Source organism: Stylophora pistillata, unplaced genomic scaffold (genome assembly GCF_964205215.1).
Source record: "Stylophora pistillata unplaced genomic scaffold, jaStyPist1.2 SCAFFOLD_44, whole genome shotgun sequence".
NCBI classification, from domain to species: domain Eukaryota; kingdom Metazoa; phylum Cnidaria; class Anthozoa; order Scleractinia; family Pocilloporidae; genus Stylophora; species Stylophora pistillata.
The window spans coordinates 6,441-25,000 of record NW_028290959.1 but is presented as its reverse complement, the minus strand read 5'-3'; the positions used below and the strand labels follow the sequence as shown (position 1 = coordinate 25,000).

The window sequence follows — 18,560 nt, the reverse complement described above, 5'->3', positions numbered from 1 at the left end:
AGCCTTAGGTAGTAGTAGATTGTGAGAAATTTCATTTGATCAGCTTGGCGATTTTGCTCATTGACCGAAAAAGGAAGCATTGTTTTGTAGAGAAACTGAACGAAACGAAAAGAAAAAAAGGCTCATCTCAAGGACTCTTTGCTTGAAGAAAGAAGTGAATTGTCAGCTTCATTTCGGATCTGTACACTCTTTAGATGCTTGAAGGAAGTCACTTGTCGTCTCAATTTGATTTGTACACTCTTTACAGGAATTTCTTTTGTCGGTAAAATATTCTTGCTTTCTCTTCGCGGAAAAGTGCTTATTTTTGCAGGTATTTTGGTTAGATTTTGACGTATGATCTCGAAGGGTAATGGGAAACTGCTTTGGCCATCTGCCGTCCAATCGAAGCTTTCGTTCATCATCTCGGCCTAGGGGCTGCGTAGGAGGGCTCTGTAAACAAAGGGAGACTCTTTTGGGCTGGATCGATCAAAAGAAATTGTCGGTTTAATACCATATTGTTCAATTATTATCTAGTTCGACCGTCCAAGTCATTCGAGCACCGAGAATGCACAGGCAGCCGCCGGAGCACTGGAACTTGCCCCGTCGAGGCAAGTTCCAGTGTTCGCTCGGCCAAAACACCAAAATAGCTACGTGGGGAAAATCCTCGAATGACGTCAAGAGGCTTTTTTGGGACGTCTATTTGGAGAAAATTGACGTCAATAGGTAAACAAAGTAAGGCAAGATCTATTTTGGGAAATTTGACGTAAGGTGCCCCCGTTATATATAAGTGTCCCCTGGCAAAATAAAAATAAATACATATTAAAGAAACGTACTTGAAGCCGCAGCGAGAACCTCTAAAAATGAGCCGGAAAGCAGCGATCTCCGATTATTTTTCATCCAAGAGTTCGAGTCAAGCAGAGGAACGAGATTCGCAGGAATTATTTCGGTAGGGGAAGCATTATTTAGTATTGTTTTCAATAGTAGAAATCGCTGTAGCATCTTGTAACACTTCCAAGAGGAATTGTTTGTTTGTTTCCACTCGGAACTCGCTGTGGCTATATACATATGCCCGGCAGCCGGGAATGGTCTTAAATAGACTAAATGCCCGGCAGTCAGAAAATCTCACCGAATTTTCACTGAAAGCTTCGATCTTTCAAGCCTCTTGAGAGTATTAAATGTTTCTTTAGCAAGGTCAAGCGACTCTAAATATTATTTTGGTTTTCTAGCTAGTTCACCATCGAAAGATGCGATCGTGGCCATACTATAAAATGGCTATCTGGTGACACACTTCGAAAAACTCGTCTCAAACCTAACAGCCAAATGAATAAAGGCCGATAGTTTCTAAAGAAAATGTTTGGGGCTGCGTCGGTGGGGGTAAGGAAATAATTTGAACATATCAACAAAGTTGAAATGGTAAATTGGCCACCGTTACGATTATAAAAGCTGACCTTTCGAGCGTTAGCCCTTCGTTCGTCGGAGCGAATCTAACAGCCAAATATTTACTTGGCGAATTCCGACTGAAAGCCTCAAGCGATCACTATAATTATTTTGCTTTTACATTGGGCGAAAAAACTGTTGGTTTTTCTTTTGTTTTGTTTCCGTTTTGTTTTGTCTTGTTTTTGTTTTATAACTATTATTATTCCGATAAAATGCTTAAAAATCGAAAAATACATTGAAATGTCTGATAAAAATTTAAGAAAAGCGAGTGCATACACACCTCGGTTCATAATAATGATAGCTATGATAATAATGCTGAACACTTCTTGGCTCAGTATTCCTGGCTTTAGCTATGATTCCCAGAAATAGCTTTCTCATTGCCTTGCTGTTATTCCTTATCATTATGCCTTACTATGATTCCTTATTATTTCCCTTACTATCATATAGCAATAGTTTCCATCAAATCTTCTGCAATACAAAATATTAACAGCGAATAAAACGATGAAAAAGAACTCACTTTCGGCTCACATCTGCACCTTTTTTTTTTTTTTTCTTTCAAAGCGTCTGGAAAACTATAGATAACGGAGTCAAATCTGAACAGATTCAAAGTCTAATAATCTGATAAGTAAAAGCATATCTAAAACTATACAGAAAAGAGAAAGGTGAATGGCAAATCTAGAGTCCTATTATTGTTATTATTATTATTATTATTATTATTATTATTATTATTATGATTATTATTATTATGATTCTCATTATTCTCGTAGATCCTCGCAAGAGAGTGACGACGGTAGTGGCAGAGACGACAAGAGTCCACCAAGAAGGTAAATGATATCAACTAAATGATGATGACACGTGGAACCAGGGTAAAGCCGTGAAATCTGTTCTCTGTTTTCATGACAGAGTTCAGAGAGAATTCCACTATTACGCTGAAACTTTTGAGAAAGATAGCTTACTTGACTTTTGTAAGGCATTCGACGTGAACTCGGATATTCTGGTCAAACCGCCGATTATGCCTTCTTAACCTATGGTTTCACTTCTTGGGGCAGCAGGCGTAGCTAGTTCATTTCACCGTGATTTCAAATGCATTTGGAACGAGCCTAGACAACTTAACACGATCGCGTATCTTGTTCTGTGTAGGAAAAACCAGAGAAGTCGAAAAACCAGTGGCGCTGGAGCAAGGTAGGATCCTCATGTTTTCTGTTTGTTTTTAGTAACCCAGGATCTGCGATATATCTTTGGTGTACAATTTTGTCGCGCGCACTCGGTACGTTCTGGAAATGGCCACAATCTGTATCTATTCCCATTGTTACTTGTGTAAAACAAAAAACAACAAACAAAAAGTGTGTCTGTCTTGGATTTTCAGACAGTTGCTTGACACAGAGGCTGCAGCAGAAGGTGGTAGGAGGTGGGTCAAATCGCTCCTCTACTTGGCCCATTTTTTTCCCTTTTCTCTTTTGGTAGCCGTAGGGTAATGGTCTAATAGGAGGTTTTTGCGCCGACAGAGCTGACGACCACGATGATGAGGAAGACGTGCAGACGCCCGGGGACAGGACATTTTTAGTGCCAGAAGAGGAACTTGTAGAGGAGAGCAGTCAGTCCTTTTACCGAAAACAGGAGGCACTTTCCGTCCAAAGGGACGCGGAGACTGTACAGCCATACTTTCCCTTGGCATTCGCAGAATCCCCGGACAGGCCTCTAGCCTTCAACTTTGATTTGTTCTTGCTGGACAGTCTGACGCTGCCAAGACACATAGTGCCTCGCGACTCTGATGAGGAGAGGGTCTCCAACGCACTTACCTTCGAAGACGCAGCCAGCGCAATAAGTTACTGCACACGCAGCCTAGAGATTGGGTGGAAAGACACGCTTCCTTTGCCCTCTCCGTCTGATCCAACCCAGAAGTCTCCCCGTCGCAAACATCTACTCAGAGACCTGAACAAGTGGGAACTTTTCCGACGTGACGGGGCAAAGTTGACCGAAGCCCTAACTAGCAGACAAGCGCCTTTAGACAGCAATTTAAACCTGGTTCGCTTGGACAGGTAGGTCGCTGGTTTTTTTTTCATTTTCATATGATTGGATTTGATTTCCGCGTTAGGCTTAAACTCTTACCCCTTGGCTAATGGTCGGAGTATTTAGATCTCCTATTTTTTTCTCTTCTTTAAATGACTTCGTGGACAGATAGATCTAGCCCGCCGGACCTTTGGATCATTTTTTATCACCTGTTACCGGCCAGTCAGACTCGCCTAGGAAGGATGCTCAGCTTTTCCCCTGAATTAAACCAAATATGAGCAAAGCATCTACTTGCAGAGACTTTGACTCGATTAGAATGATTCCTTTTGTGGAACAATATTCCAGTTAACAACAAACATATGAAACATATTCCAGTTGATGCTAGGCAGTCAGAGCCCCTTGGCTCTTTTAGGGGCGAGCTTCAGGATTTTGACTTTAAAAGACTCTTACATGTCTTTGATGGCGAACATTATCGCACTTTTAAAATAATCTGTCCTAAATGTCGTCGGAGCTACAAACCCACTCGGTTTGTAGCTCTTAGATTCTAGTTTTTGCCTCCTTTTTGCGTGAGCGTATTAGATCTAGGGAATGGAGGGGCAATAGGATGCTTAGTTTTTTGTTTCAGTTTTTTTTTTTTTTTTTTTTTTCGGTTTCTCTTTCAGTTTTGTGTCTCTGTTTTTCGTGTACTTTGTAGAAATACTTAAGTAAATGAATCAATCCATTTCTTTCCTCAATTCTTGTTTGGTAATCCTTCGTCTCCATGTAGGTTTGGAAATATCATGGTCTGGAATGCACCTCCCTGGTCCCTGGCCAGCCCAGAATACACGCACGGCTTTCCCAGGAAGCTCGTTACGCAAGACCACGGGGGTTTTCTACCGGGCAACATAACAGTGTCGGCGAAAGCCAGTAATTTGACGTTGAGGCGACTGGCTGTGTGCGACGTGGCCTGCTTGGTAAGTCGGGCAACCACCGCGGGCTCAGGTCTCAGCAGGGCGCGACTCCTAAACCTCAGGTACGCGGCCATCAGATATCAGAGCGGAACATTCTGTCCGCAGTACCTTGCGTCCGCCATGGTGGAGTACGGCGTGAGCTTCGGCACCTTTGAAGCCCTATCGCCGGAGACCTTAGAAACGCTTCACTCCAACCTGAACCCAGCTTGGAGAGAGGGCGACGAGTCGTCAGCCGCGGAGGGATCCAGCCCTAGCAACGAGGAAGACGACGACGCCGACGAACCCCTGATAGAGTGTCCGCAAAGCGTCATGCGGGAAATCGGCAAGTCGTCCAGCGACGGCACTGCGCAACGCCAGTCCTCCCGAGAGACGGACAGACTGCTCTGCGATCTGCTCGCGCGGCTAGCTAGCCAACCTGGGCAGCAGAGTGACTCCTCGTCCGAAGGGGACGGCGGTGGGGCCGAAAGGGCAGCAGAAGCCACCACCTCCACGGCTGTCGCCGGCCTTGCCAGAAGAAAGAAGAGAAGGGCTTCCTCTGTAGGCGCTGCTAGAACCAAGGCGACGCGCACGGAAGAAAGGGCGCTGCCTGAGGGCGGACAACCAGGTAATGATAAGGCTGAAAAGCAACCGCGTTAACCAACTGCTGCCTTTTGTTTGATTGTCTGTTTTGTTCGGTTTTTTTTTGGTTTTTTTTCTGTTCACATTATTTATTTATTAATTTATTTATCTATTTATCTATTTATCTATTTATTTATTTGATTTTATTTTATTATTATTATTTATTTATTTATTTTTTTTCACTTTTTAAATGACAGCTGGAGCAGGAGCGACGACCACAGGCCAAGGCGAAGGGCAGACAGCGCAAGCAGAGGCAGAGGATCGCTGGGGCCTGAGGCACTCGTCGGTGCCGGGTCTCCGAATGGAGGATTTCCCCGACGAGGAAACGTGGCAGGCCGTGTCAAACTTCTTCAGAGACCACCAGCCACTTCGCCAAGAGGTAAACTTACATTCATGATCACCGATCAGATCATCACTGTTAAACCCTGTTGGATCATTTGTGTGGTGCCTCCTGGCGCACTGGTGATGTATATCGTCAATCTTGTTTCCCCTTCTTGTTGTCTGTCCCAACAGGAACTACAAACTGCCATGGCCAGCACAGCGGCAAATGCAGGAGGACGCGCTTGGAAAGAAGATCCGGAGGCAGTGCAAGAGGCCACCAGCCAGCGAGTCGCAGACGCGCACCGTCAAATGGTGGCCGAGAAGATGGCAAGCCTCTTTGTCATTTGCGCCGCTGCCTGTGACTGCCCAGAGGAGAGCTGTGCCCTGAAGGCCGGTCGATTTTGGCCGCAGATGGAGCCAGCAGACCCCTGTCGGCGACAACCACCATGTCCCGTCTGCAGGGTGTTTGCTCGCCACCTGGATCTCTGCCATCTCCTCGCTAGGAGCTCCACTAGCAAGGGCGCCCTCTTCAGCCGACTGCTGGCCAGTGCGGTGGCCGTCCACCAACTCTACGAGCTGGCAATCCCCAAGTCATTGCCCCCCGGCCAGAAAACTACGAGGAAGCAGTCTGTAAAGGCCTTGCTGTGCTCCCTTTTAGAAGTGGAAAGAAATAGGTTGCAGTGCATCCGACGCATCGGGGAGCTAGCCCTGCTGGTGCCCCAGCTGCTCTGCGTTCAATTGTCCAGTGGTCGAGCGGCCTTCTGGGAACAGCTGCGGAGGGTAGCAAACACGGTCATCGCCCAACGCGGTCGACAGGCCAAACTGCTGGCTCTGGAAGCCATCCGTAAGAGGTTGCCCGACGATTCTTCCTGGAAGGACTTTCTGACCCCCTCTCTCCAAACCTGAAAAGTGTCCTATTCTAAATGGCAGTGACTGCGCCTGCGAATGACTTGGACTTTGCACGCGTTCAGATTTTTCAATTGTGTTAGGGTTAGTTTGTTTTTCTTCCTTCCTTCCTTCCTTCCTCGTTCTCGCTGTCATGTTCTGTTCGTCACTCACCGGCGCGACCGATCGCCGGTCTAGGACTCTTTAGCATATAGAGGTTCGGTACTATGTTAGCTATGTTAACCATCTTGTCAAAAATGTAGGTAGTTTCGCCCTTAAGAATCTCAGGAGAAACAATCACTTCACAAGCTTTACTTTTTACCAGTTCATCAGGTTCGACGGCTAGGAATAGATCAACTGATTACAAGTACTTTTAAGTTTGAGAGGAAATTGAATGTTTTATTGTAGTGTAGCTTCTTATTTAGTTTGAAATGTGTCTCAGTATAATCATAAGTTGGCTAGATACTATTTTGTTAAGTACACGAGCCCACAAGCTTTTTACCTTGAATTGTTATCGTGTATAAATAAAGATTCTACTACTACTACTACTAGTTTTATTTCAGGAGGACGCTTGTAAACTGAAGCCACTCCATTAAATCTTGTTTTACAACGAAAACAACCACTGTGTGTGTGTGTGTGTATCTTAAATTGTTGCTCTAAGGGTTGGGTTTTTGATATCTACAGGTGTTTTCTTCTCTTCTATTTTTTTTTTTTTTTTTTTTTTCGCAAATAGATTTGGACATATTATTTTTGGAAAATTGCAGAGCGCAATTGCATTCAAATCTATGAAAAAGAGTCATACTGAAATCAGAAAATCCAAACTCAAACATTAAATCTAAATATCTCCTTACTCAAATGATTCCAAGTCGTATGTTATTAAATCATCCATATCAATCATCAACATTTTGTTACAGGTTTCAGTTCTTCATCAGTTTGGTTACAATAGTAACACCATTAGAATGGAGAGATCCATTTCATGTCAGAGTGGCAATACCAAAGGAAGGAAAGATGGGAAGAAATCTTGGGAACAGCTTACCGATGCCAAGTGGCCATGCCCAAAAAAAGTCAAACTGTAAAAATGCTGTGTAGTAGCACGACTCTTTACAGGAATTTCTAAATATCCTGGCTATGCTACCGTATTTAAGCGAAAGAGAATGTCAGATTGCTCGTTAGAAATTTCATGGCAATTCTAGGTTTGTCAGGGTCCACGAAAAAGTCAAGTTTGTGTGACTAAAACTAGAGAGCTCGTTTGGGAGGTTGGAATTTTTTTGCCCTATGTACTTCTATAAATATTATCCATACCTCCCCCCCACAGAAGGGACTTTTCTTAAGACCCCCTCCCAACACTCTGGAAATTGCAATGAAGGTTCATACATTTCCTTGAGGCTTTTGGCCTTTGAGATTCCCCCCATTCCCAAGAATTTTCAACCCTCTCTTTAAGCGGAGTATGGACATTTTCTGGAACTACACAATGCCAATTGGGTTGTAGCCTTGCTTCTGCAGTCCTACAACAAATGTAAGAGGACAGAAAGCATAGGAAGTGTGTTTTTTTTTTTTTTTTTAATGTGAAATTGAGAAGAACATTGGCACGCCATCCACTTTTTCACAATCAAACAGTGATTAACACAATGGTTAACACACGCTTTTAGAATGAAATCATTCATAAGTAGTTTTCCATAATCCTCCAAATTCCATTCAAACAAGCTATGATCGTATTGACACCAAGTTCCACATTCACATGGGAAAGTTTTCATTTGGCATTGTCACATTGTTTGGAACTAAACATTAGAAACTAGCTTCTTTTAATAATGTTGTAAACAACTTTGCTATTTGTTGTTCACAAAAGTAAGTGAAATAGAAATGGAGAACTTTCACTTTGCTTCCCTTGTTCATTTCATTAGCAACTCTGACTAATTTCCTTGCAAAGACACTTCCCCTCTGTCGTGTGCTTCATTTCGATCTTGTTTTTCTCACTCACATCCTTTGGGAAGGAGAATTGTGAGCATATCCGTACACACACAAAGTAATCGTGCCATGCAATACATCCTTGATCAGTTATGATCAATCCATCACTATCACTAGTAGCTTTGAGAGTTATTGTAACAGTTTCAATTCCTAGTGAAACCACTCTTGGAGCTGGCTCTGTAATTGACCATAGCCCACCACGGTTCTATTACTTGAAATCAGATTTTGCATGCTTTGCAGATCATTTCATGTCGCTGGACCTACAACAAACAAAGAAAAATTACGATTCGTGCAACATATTGCTACAACCAGCTAAAAAATTCCATGTGAGCTGTTTCCAGCAAGTACTTCTCATATTAAACCAGACATTCAGTGTAGCTTCTACAGAAAAACCCTGATCAGTCATTGCAGCTAGGACATGTATATCTAAGTCCAATTTTTGGGGCTGTAACATTTTTAAAAGGCTGACTCGACTCAGTAACTTGCCATGCCCCGAATATATCTCCGAGCGAACGTTTTGGGTCGGTAGAAAGAAATTAGACACCTCAATTAACACAATCGCAACTTACATGCTGCTTAACTGCTGCTACAAACTGCTGATTGACTCTTTCATCGCCTTCTAAAATGTCTAAAATAACTTCCAAATCGTCTCCCCATAGCAAGCGCCATCTTGTTTTGAATGTGACTTGTACCTTCAACCTCAGAGGGCTCCCATTCTTCTTACCGTTTGAACTTCTCCGGCTTTCATAACCACTTCCCGTTCCCTCTATTAACTCTGATCAAACTTTATGATTCTCTCATAGTTAAACACCGCCTTTCACAAACTCCAGATTCTCCCAGCCGCACGCCATACATTATTCATTCTAGTCTATCGAGGGAACAGTTTTTCTAAGGCCCAGCCCTCTCGCGGCGGCCGCATCAAGCCCTCACAAATTCAACTTTTTAGCTCATCCTCAAAGTTTATCATTCTCTCATAATTAAACAGCGCATTTCACAAACACGAGAGTGTGACAGGCGCGCGCTGCACTTTCTATACTATTGAGGGAACAGTTTTTCTAAGGCCCAGCTCTCTCGCGGCGCCTGCATTAAGCTCTCAAAAATTCAACTTTTTAGCTCATCCTCAAAGTTTATCATTCTCTCATAATTAAACAGCGCATTTCACAAACACGAGAGTGTGACAGGCGCGCGCTGCACTTTCTATACTATTGAGGGAACAGTTTTTCGAAGGCCCAGCTCTCTCGCGGCGCCTGCATTAAGCTCTCAAAAATTCAACTTTTTAGCTCATCCTCAAAGTTTATCATTCTCTCATAATTAAACAGCGCATTTCACAAACACGAGAGTGTGACAGGCGCGCGCTGCACTTTCTATACTATTGAGGGAACAGTTTTTCGAAGGCCCAGCTCTCTCGCGGCGGCTGCATTAAGCTCTCAAAAATTCAACTTTTTAGCTCATCCTCAAAGTTTATCATTCTCTCATAATTAAACAGCGCATTTCACAAACACGAGAGTGTTTACTGTTTACTGGCTATGCTACCGTATTTAAGCGAAAGAGAATGTCAGATTGCTCGTTAGAAATTTCATGGCAATTCTAGGTTTGTCAGGGTCCACGAAAAAGTCAAGTTTGTGTGACTAAAACTAGAGACCTCGTTTGGGAGGTTGGAATTTTTTTGCCCTATGTACTTCTATAAATATTATCCATACCTCCCCCCCACAGAAGGGACTTTTCTTAAGACCCCCTCCCAACACTCTGGAAATTGCAATGAAGGTTCATACATTTCCTTGAGGCTTTTGGCCTTTGAGATTCCCCCCATTCCCAAGAATTTTCAACCCTCTCTTTAAGCGGAGTATGGACATTTTCTGGAACTACACAATGCCAATTAGGTTGTAGCCTTGCTTCTGCAGTCCTACAACAAATGTAAGAGGACAGAAAGCATAGGAAGTGTTTTTTGTTTTTTTTAATGTGAAATTGAGAAGAACATTTTGGCACGCCATCCACAAATGCCAGTATGAAATGACAGACCACTTTTTCACAATCAAACAGTGATTAACACAATGGTTAACACACGTTTTTAGAATGAAATCATTCATAAGTAGTTTTCCATAATCCTCCAAATTCCATTCAAACAAGCTATGATCGTATTGACACCAAGTTCCACATTCACATGGGAAAGTTTTCATTTGGCATTGTCACATTGTTTGGAACTAAACATTAGAAACTAGCTTCTTTTCATAATGTTGTAAACAACTTTGCTATTTGTTGTTCACAAAAGTAAGTGAAATATAAATGGAGAACTTTAACTTTGCTTCCCTTGTTCATTTGATTAGCAACTCTGACTAATTTCCTTGCAAAGACACTTCCCCTCTGTTGTGTGCTTCACTTCGATCTTGTTTTTCTCACTCACATCCTTTGGGAAGGAGAATTGTGAGCATATCCGTACACACACAAAGTAGTCATGCCATGCAATACATCCTTGATCAGTTATGATCAATCCATCACTATCACTAGTAGCTTTGAGAGTTATCGTAACAGTTTCGATTCCTAGTGAAACCACTCTTGGAGCTGGCTCTGTAATTGACCATAGCCCACCACGGTTCTATTACTTGAAATCAGATTTTGCATGCTTTGTTTGAATCATTGATACAGTCAAGTTTGCCAGCCTTTAGTATTGCCATAGCTTGCTGGCTCTCCACGGTACCGGTTCTTGCATATTTCTCACACACACAAATTGTGCAGCACATGACCAGCCCTTTTGCCCCTCAGATGGTACTGTACTGGTGGGATCATTGTCACCAGAGTGAGTTCTTGCTTCTCTTACAGTAGTATGCAATGAGGCAGTCGGCAACTTTAGTCCACCATCATAATGGGGCAGCATTCCTTGACAGTCCAGTGAAGAACTGCCTAGACTTCACCGGGACTGTTGCATGATATTTCTGAAAAACTTCACCAGGTCTCAATTCTTTAAAAAACCCATCATACATTGATTTGATACCAGTGAATTCCAAACCTCTTTCCTCTGGCTGTTGAAAAGAATACTTGCTTAGTTCATCCCTCAAGCTTTTTGTAACAATTCAGTTTCATTGAATTTCCTGATTGCCGAAGCCACAACTTCAGCAAGTATGCTGACGCTCAAAGGCTGAATGGATCCTTGGTGAAGACTGCTGTGTCGTTCACACAGTCTTTGCAGATCATTTCATGTTGCTGGACCTACAACCAACAAAGAAAAATTACGATTCGTGCAACATATTGCTATAGTGAACGTTTGAAGTATCTTGGCTGGCCAACACTCGACTCGCGTCGTGAATTTCTTAGTTTAGTGCAATTATTCAAATTCATTAATGGTTTTTCAAGAGTAGACTTATATGTAATTACTTAACTTTCTCCAATAGTCGGACGAGATCTACCAACAATGTCAAAATCTGGACGCCTTATGCTCGAACAAATATCCTCAAGAACTCTTTTTGGTATAAATATATAAAAATCTGGAATGACTTGCCAAGTGACATAGTAGTTAGCTCTAGCTCTGCTAGTAAGTTTAAAAAAAAAACTGAAAGAACACATTTTTAAATAATATCAATAATATTGCACCAATATCCATTTATCAATTAACTTGTTTTTTCAATAATTTTTACCTTTACATTTTAGTTTTATTTTTATTGCATATTGCTTTTATTCTGGGGGCTGCCGTCAATGAGAATTGAGTTCCTCTCTGGCTTGACCCTTTTTGCCTTTTTGCATCTCGATGTTATTTCTATTGTTATCTGTCTGTATTATTATTATTATTATTATTATTATTATTATCTTATTATTTAGGCAAATGAAGTTATTATAAATAAATAAATAAATAAATAAATAAATAAAATTCCATGTGAGCTGTTTCCAGCAAGTACTTCTCATATGAAACCAGACATTCAGTGTAGCTTCTACAGAAAAACCCTGATCAGTCATTGCAGCTAGGACATGTATATCTAAGTCCAATTTTTGGGGCTGTAACATTTTTAAAAGGCTGACTCGACTCAGTAACTTGCCATGCCCCGAATATACCACCGAGCGAACGTTTTGGGTCGGTAGAAAGAAATTACACACCTAAATTAGCACAATCGCAACTTACATGCTGCTTAACTGCTGCTACAAACTGCTGATTGACTCTTTCATCACCTTCTAAAATGTCTAAAATAACTTCCAAATCGTCTCCCCATAGCAAGCGCCATCTTGTTTTGAATGTGACTTCTACCTTCAACCTCAGAGGGCTCCCATTGTTCTTATCCTTTGAACTTCTCCGGCTTTCATAACCACTTCCCGTTCCCTCTATTAATTCTGATCAAACTTTATGATTCTCTCATAACTAAACACCGCCTTTCACAAACTCCAGATTCTCCCAGCCGCACGCCATACATTATTCATTCTAGTCTATCGAGGGAAGTTTTTCTAAGCCCCAGCCCTCTCGCGGCGGCCGCATCAAGGCCTCAAAAATTCAACTTTTTAGCTCATCCTCAAAGTTTATCATTCTCTCATAATTAAACAGCGCATTTCACAAACACGAGAGTGTGACAGGCGCGCGCTACACTTTCTATACTATTGAGGGAACAGTTTTTCGAAGCCTCAGCTCTCTCGCGGCGCCTGCATTAAGCTCTCAAAAATTCAACTTTTTAGCTCATCCTCAAAGTTTATCATTCTCTCATAATTAAACAGCGCATTTCACAAACACGAGAGTGTGACAGGCGCGCGCTGCACTTTCTATACTATTGAGGGAACAGTTTTTCGAAGCCTCAGCTCTCTCGCGGCGCCTGCATTAAGCTCTCAAAAATTCAACTTTTTAGCTCATCCTCAAAGTTTATCATTCTCTCATAATTAAACAGCGCATTTCACAAACACGAGAGTGTGACAGGCGCGCGCTGCACTTTCTATACTATTGAGGGAACAGTTTTTCGAAGCCTCAGCTCTCTCGCGGCGCCTGCATTAAGCTCTCAAAAATTCAACTTTTTAGCTCATCCTCAAAGTTTATCATTCTCTCATAATTAAACAGCGCATTTCACAAACACGAGACTGTGACAGGCGCGCGCTGCACTGTCTATACTATTGAGGGAACAGTTTTTGGAAGCCCCAGCTCTCTCGCGGCGCCTGCATTAAGCTCTCAAAAATTCAACTTTTTAGCTCATCCTCAAAGTTTATCATTCTCTCATAATTAAACAGCGCATTTCACAAACACGAGAGTGTGACAGGCGCGCGCTGCACTTTCTATACTATTGAGGGAACAGTTTTTCGAAGCCTCAGCTCTCTCGCGGCGCCTGCATTAAGCTCTCAAAAATTCAACTTTTTAGCTCATCCTCAAAGTTTATCATTCTCTCATAATTAAACAGCGCATTTCACAAACACGAGACTGTGACAGGCGCGCGCTGCACTGTCTATACTATTGAGGGAACAGTTTTTGGAAGCCCCAGCTCTCTCGCGGCGCCTGCATTAAGCTCTCAAAAATTCAACTTTTTGTCCAATCGTCAAACCCCAGGGGACGACACAGCCCCACTTTAAAAAGTCCATGATCTCACCTAATCGGCCTCTATTCCTTCCAAACGCTGCCGACTGAACACCGCAAAAGACAACTCAAGGGTTAAAACAATCTCTTCTCCCATCCTAAGAGAGAAAAACCAGCGGGAAAAAAAGATGGCCTCTCTCGTAGACCTGTGCTATGCTTCCGACGACGACGAATCACAGATCCTAGACTTTCACGATCAAACCACGCAACATCCTCCGACTTCGACTTCGACTTCGAATTTATCGCCTGTAAGCCACGAGGCACAGGCAACGCAGCAAAAATCACCACAACCAGATTGCCTTGGCCAATTGGACAGCCCGCACCATTTGACTCCTACACCTACCCGGAAAAAACTCACCTACGCCCTAAGTCCGCGAGATATCCCACCCGATGTGGACGTCTTTCTGGATGCTGTTTCCAATTACTTCACTAGAGCGGTGAACCTTGAACGACAAAGTGCAGCCGTCGCGCAGTCCACTTTCCTCAAAGCGCGTGAGCGCATGATGTGTAAGTCACTACATGAACACTTATTATTCGCAGTCAATTACCTTGCTAGCTTATTCGCATTCAAATATCTCGCTCGCTCGCAAGCAAGTAAGCAACACACACGTGCGTCACACCTGACCTGATTTTCTGTTTTTCTGTTTCATCTCAAGGCTACCTTGGATTTTTGAAGAGATATCTCGGAATGGACCTAGCACCAGATGTTTTTCTCCGCCTAAGTCTCATGGAACAATATTTCAACTTTCTCAGGGTGAGTGCAGATTTGAATTTTGGCAATTGTTTCTTGTCGCCTTTAGGAAATAACTTTGCCGACAAAAACTGCAAAACTGTCTCAAGCCATCTGATAGGACGGCAACAAAGGTAAAAGAAAAGGAAAAATCAGAGATTGTGCCATATTTTCAGGCTTAAATTGTGCAGCAAGATACAACCGTTGTGCCCCATAAATCATTCGAGTTTTTCAGGCTTCATTGCTTTTGTTTGACCAGCTTTCAAAAGACGTTCTTGTCTTGCAAGTTTGCAGCTTGTTCAACGTCAGCAATATTTTTAACTCGGCCAATGCCCTACTGGTCTCCCCGCAGCCGTCACGTTTCGCGCGGCGAGGCACGTGCTTGCTTGAGACAAAAAGGACACCTTGACAAATATGACATGACGCCCTTAGACCGCTGACCATAATGCTTGTCTCTTGAATCAAAATGGCTGCCGGAACTACTTCGCCGGTCAGCTCAGCTCTGCCAATTTCTCTCACTTGTTTTTTGGTTGTACGTGACCTGGATTTACTCAAATGTTGTTGCTAGGACGAGAGGCAATGCAGTTCGGCGACAATTTCAAACCACGTGAGCTCACTGCTTTATGCGGTGAAGTTTCTGCATAAGGAACACGGTCCTGGTTTCAAGGATGTACAAATGATTCGTCAGTTGAGAGCACAGGCAACGATATTTCAAAAGCAAGGCGACAGAGAACGGCCTTCGTCGCGAGAAGAGTTCGAAGCCCTAAATCGCTGGCTACCCTGGTGAGTTCTCTTTTGTTCTTTTGAGCCAGTACCTGTAAACTGGCAAATTAATAATTTTAGCAATGATACTGGTATACTGTAGGGACCAATGGATTTGTTATTGTCCATTTGAGATATGTATCAATCAACTTGAACTGAAGTAACAGGGGAATCAGGAAAATTGCCCTTCAGAAAAGCAGTTGGAGAGCAGTTCCCACATGGAATGTCTTTGTCAGTGTTTTCTAGCTACATTCCCACAGAGAAAGTATTAAAGATGTTAGCATTAGCACAGGGATTGTCAACAGTTTTACCACTTTCAAGAATACTGGGAAATGTAATCAGCTTTTACTTTACCAATGTTGATGATTGATATCTAATTCCAGACCATGTTTTTCTCATATTCATCTTATTACACAAAAAGTCATTTTTAAAATCATCGGATTTGCTAGCTATAATTTTTTTCTTTGACAACACTATTCCTGAAGTTCTTACGAAGATACATCAGATTAGGATTTGAATGTGGACACCTATGGATCTGGGAATAGAGCTTATCTCTGTATTGTATTTTGGCAAGAATGCATTTAGTGATACCGGGCTTGGTAGACGACTTGATTTTGCGTTTGGAGAGCTTTCGACACGGTGCATGATAATTTACAAGTTGAGATATCTGATCATAGCAAAATATTGAATCTAGTGTTGGCATCTATAACGATCACTTGAGATGTTATTCCAGATCTAGACGTGAAAATTAAGTCATTGATAAATTTCTCTTCACCGAGTTTGGAAAAGTCATTTTTATAATAGTTTAAAACTTTATATAGTCTACATGTGAGCAGGCTAACAATTGTGCATGACATTGCAATATTTTTTGTTAGAATTTTAGAATTACATCTTCAGAAACTATTTCCTATGATAACCAAATTATCATACACACAGGATTTGCATCATAAATTTCCTTTAGAATGATCACACCTAACTTCCAAAATTCTAGAGAATTTCCTGCTATTGCTCGATTCCTTATAAAAGAAGTACAGTTAGTTAGTTTAACTCAGTAGTTCAGAGTGTCCAGACCAGCACTTACTAGCTCAGAACCTCTTGGTCACAGAAAAAGTAACTCCAGTACATGTAACCTCAAGGTAGTGACCTATTCTACTGAGGATTTGGTATGTCACATTTGACCTATTATTGCATGTCTTACAGTTTGAGTTCAAGAATAATATGCTTCATGTGTACTTATCTCAATCCAATTGTTTAGTCTTTGCTTGAGTCCTTATATTAGTTGATTCATGTTCAAAATGTGTCAAGATTGCATTCAGCTTTCAGAACCTTGCATTTATCTGTATACTTGACTTAAAGTTCATTGGTGAAATCAGATATCTCACTACAGTCTTCATTCTTTAGTCCATCAGTAATGACAGATGTTGTCCTGTCACTGAATGAGATTCTACCAGTCTTCCTAGTTTTAAGTCCAAGGAAAATATGAAATTGTGATTGAAATAATTCAGTCTGAGATTGTGTACGATCAGGAATTGAGGAAGATGATTAGAGACTAGATTACCACTGATGGCATTCATAGCATGACTATTTGCAAATATATTATCAATGAAGGTTGCTGATCTTTAAGTAATACGTGTTGATTGTGAGATGCAAGGTACAAGAGAAAAGGAGTTTAGCATTAGCAAGAAATCATTGGACTCAGGATGACTTTCACAATTGAATAAGTTTATATGAAAATCACCCATAATGAAGAGGGACTTATTTACCCTAGTTAGCCGAGATAAAGTTGACTCGAGATGTTCTCTGAACCTTAGGGGTAGAGGAATGGTGTCTATAGGTACAAGGACGAAAAACATTTTTGACTTTTCTATCAATTATGTGGACTTTCTTTGTCGATTCTAAGTCAGCCTCGTCGTTCAATCTTTTAGGGACGAGGTTGTGGCTGCCGTCTCACTCCAACGCGAACGCTTTCAATTGAGCTGGGAGGTCAACATGAAAGCCAGGGAAAGCTGCAACTTGGTCCTTTTAAGCCTGTATGTTTTCATTCCACCATCCCGGGGTCTTGAGATGCGAACTCTTCGAATTGTCACAGAGCCAGACAGCTTGGAGGCACGACAGCGGAAGGAACAAAATCTGCTGGTGATGAGGGAAGATTCCATTGTGCTCCACTTTAATGATTACAAAACCAAAAGCTCCTGTGGACGGGATGAGCTAACTCTGCAGGTGAGATAAGGACTCAGTTTTTAAGAAAGCCCGAAACGCTCTTGTGGCGCTGATGAAAAGAACATTTGTACCAGTTGCAAAGTCTTTGCAAACAATGTGCTTTCCAAACATATAGTTTTTATGCCAGCTCAAGGGAAAAAAGAAATGGACAGCATGTGTTGTTAACATTTGCCAAGTTGCAGCCGGCAAGGGAATTGGGTAGCTAGTTATTTATTTATTTTCTTACGATTATGAAGGATCATTGTAGATTTTGCCGATTTCACATGAACAAAGACACCATACTCATTACTGTGCGAAGAATTTTCCCATCGCTTTCTAAAAAAGGGGAAGTCAACTGAAAAAGGATCTGTCCTTCTTTTTTTAGCCTGGCCACGAGCTGTACAAAGTTCTTGCAAATTACATCAAGGAGTTTCGTCCACGCCTTACAAAGGAGGAAAGTGGGAACTTTTTGCTTTTGGTAAGTAGATTCAACTTATCCCCCGAAACTGGACAATATTCATGAGAACCCTTCAACTCATCACCTTCAACTGGAAAATAGCATGCCACCCTAACCCTAACCCTCACCCTAGCCTAAAACTTGCCTATTTCTACCAAAAGTCTGCCCAGGGGATAAGTCATGACGTCCTGACAGCGTGACATTAATGACGTCACAACCACTTCAAATGCCACGCATTTGAAGTGCAATATCAATTGAGAAAGCTGCTAGAGGTCTAAGTCCACCAAACTGCTCTTTTTTTAAGTTTCTCATGCCTCATTTTTCCAAAGCACATTAATGTAGACCTGCTTAGAAAGGTCTCTGCAAGAGGAACACTTAAATATGTATAAAACTGCTGAATGGGCATCCTCGGCTGAGTAGGGCCAAAACGAGGGGAGGTCCACCAAGATCTCTGCCAGAGGAACATTTTGATATGTATAAAACTCAATAGGCTAAGAAACCCCTTAAGATACAGCAGTCAGTTAGGGTTGCAATCTAGGGCTAGGGTTAGGCTAGGGGTTAGGGTTGCAATCTAGGGCTAGGGTTGCAATCTAGGGTTAGGGTTGCAATCTAGGGCTAGGGTTGCAATCTAGGGTTAGGGTTAGGCTAGGGGTTAGGGTTAGCACCTTCACGTCTAAGGGAATCACCCTAGAATTAACTCAGTCCTGCCCAAATCTG

General features: G+C 42.1%; 2 protein-coding genes and 1 long non-coding RNA gene across 3 annotated transcripts; 2 read left to right on the top strand and 1 right to left on the bottom strand.

The window, feature by feature from the left end:
* The first annotated feature begins 2,294 nt into the window (after positions 1-2,294).
* LOC148715572 (uncharacterized) lies at positions 2,295-6,221 on the top strand. Its single transcript, XM_088746776.1, has 5 exons — positions 2,295-2,824; positions 2,922-3,455; positions 4,193-4,980; positions 5,192-5,373; positions 5,508-6,221. The coding sequence occupies exons 1-5, from the start codon at positions 2,697-2,699 to the stop codon at positions 6,219-6,221; spliced, it is 2,346 nt and encodes a 781-aa protein (XP_088602902.1). The 5' UTR covers positions 2,295-2,696.
* Positions 6,222-10,171: 3,950 nt separating this feature from the next.
* Positions 10,172-12,640, bottom strand: LOC148715571 (uncharacterized). Its single transcript, XR_015995951.1, has 2 exons — positions 12,274-12,640; positions 10,172-11,369 (listed from the first exon to the last, which is right to left on the bottom strand). It is a non-coding gene; the product is annotated as an uncharacterized LOC148715571 (long non-coding RNA).
* A 1,168-nt stretch (positions 12,641-13,808) lies between these two features.
* Positions 13,809-17,959, top strand: LOC148715570 (uncharacterized). The gene is made up of 5 exons (XM_088746777.1): positions 13,809-14,304; positions 14,346-14,449; positions 14,994-15,208; positions 17,113-17,407; positions 17,772-17,959. Exons 1-5 carry the CDS (start codon positions 13,824-13,826, stop codon positions 17,907-17,909), a joined length of 1,233 nt encoding a protein of 410 aa, XP_088602903.1. The 5' UTR covers positions 13,809-13,823; the 3' UTR covers positions 17,910-17,959.
* The last annotated feature ends 601 nt before the right edge of the window (positions 17,960-18,560 follow it).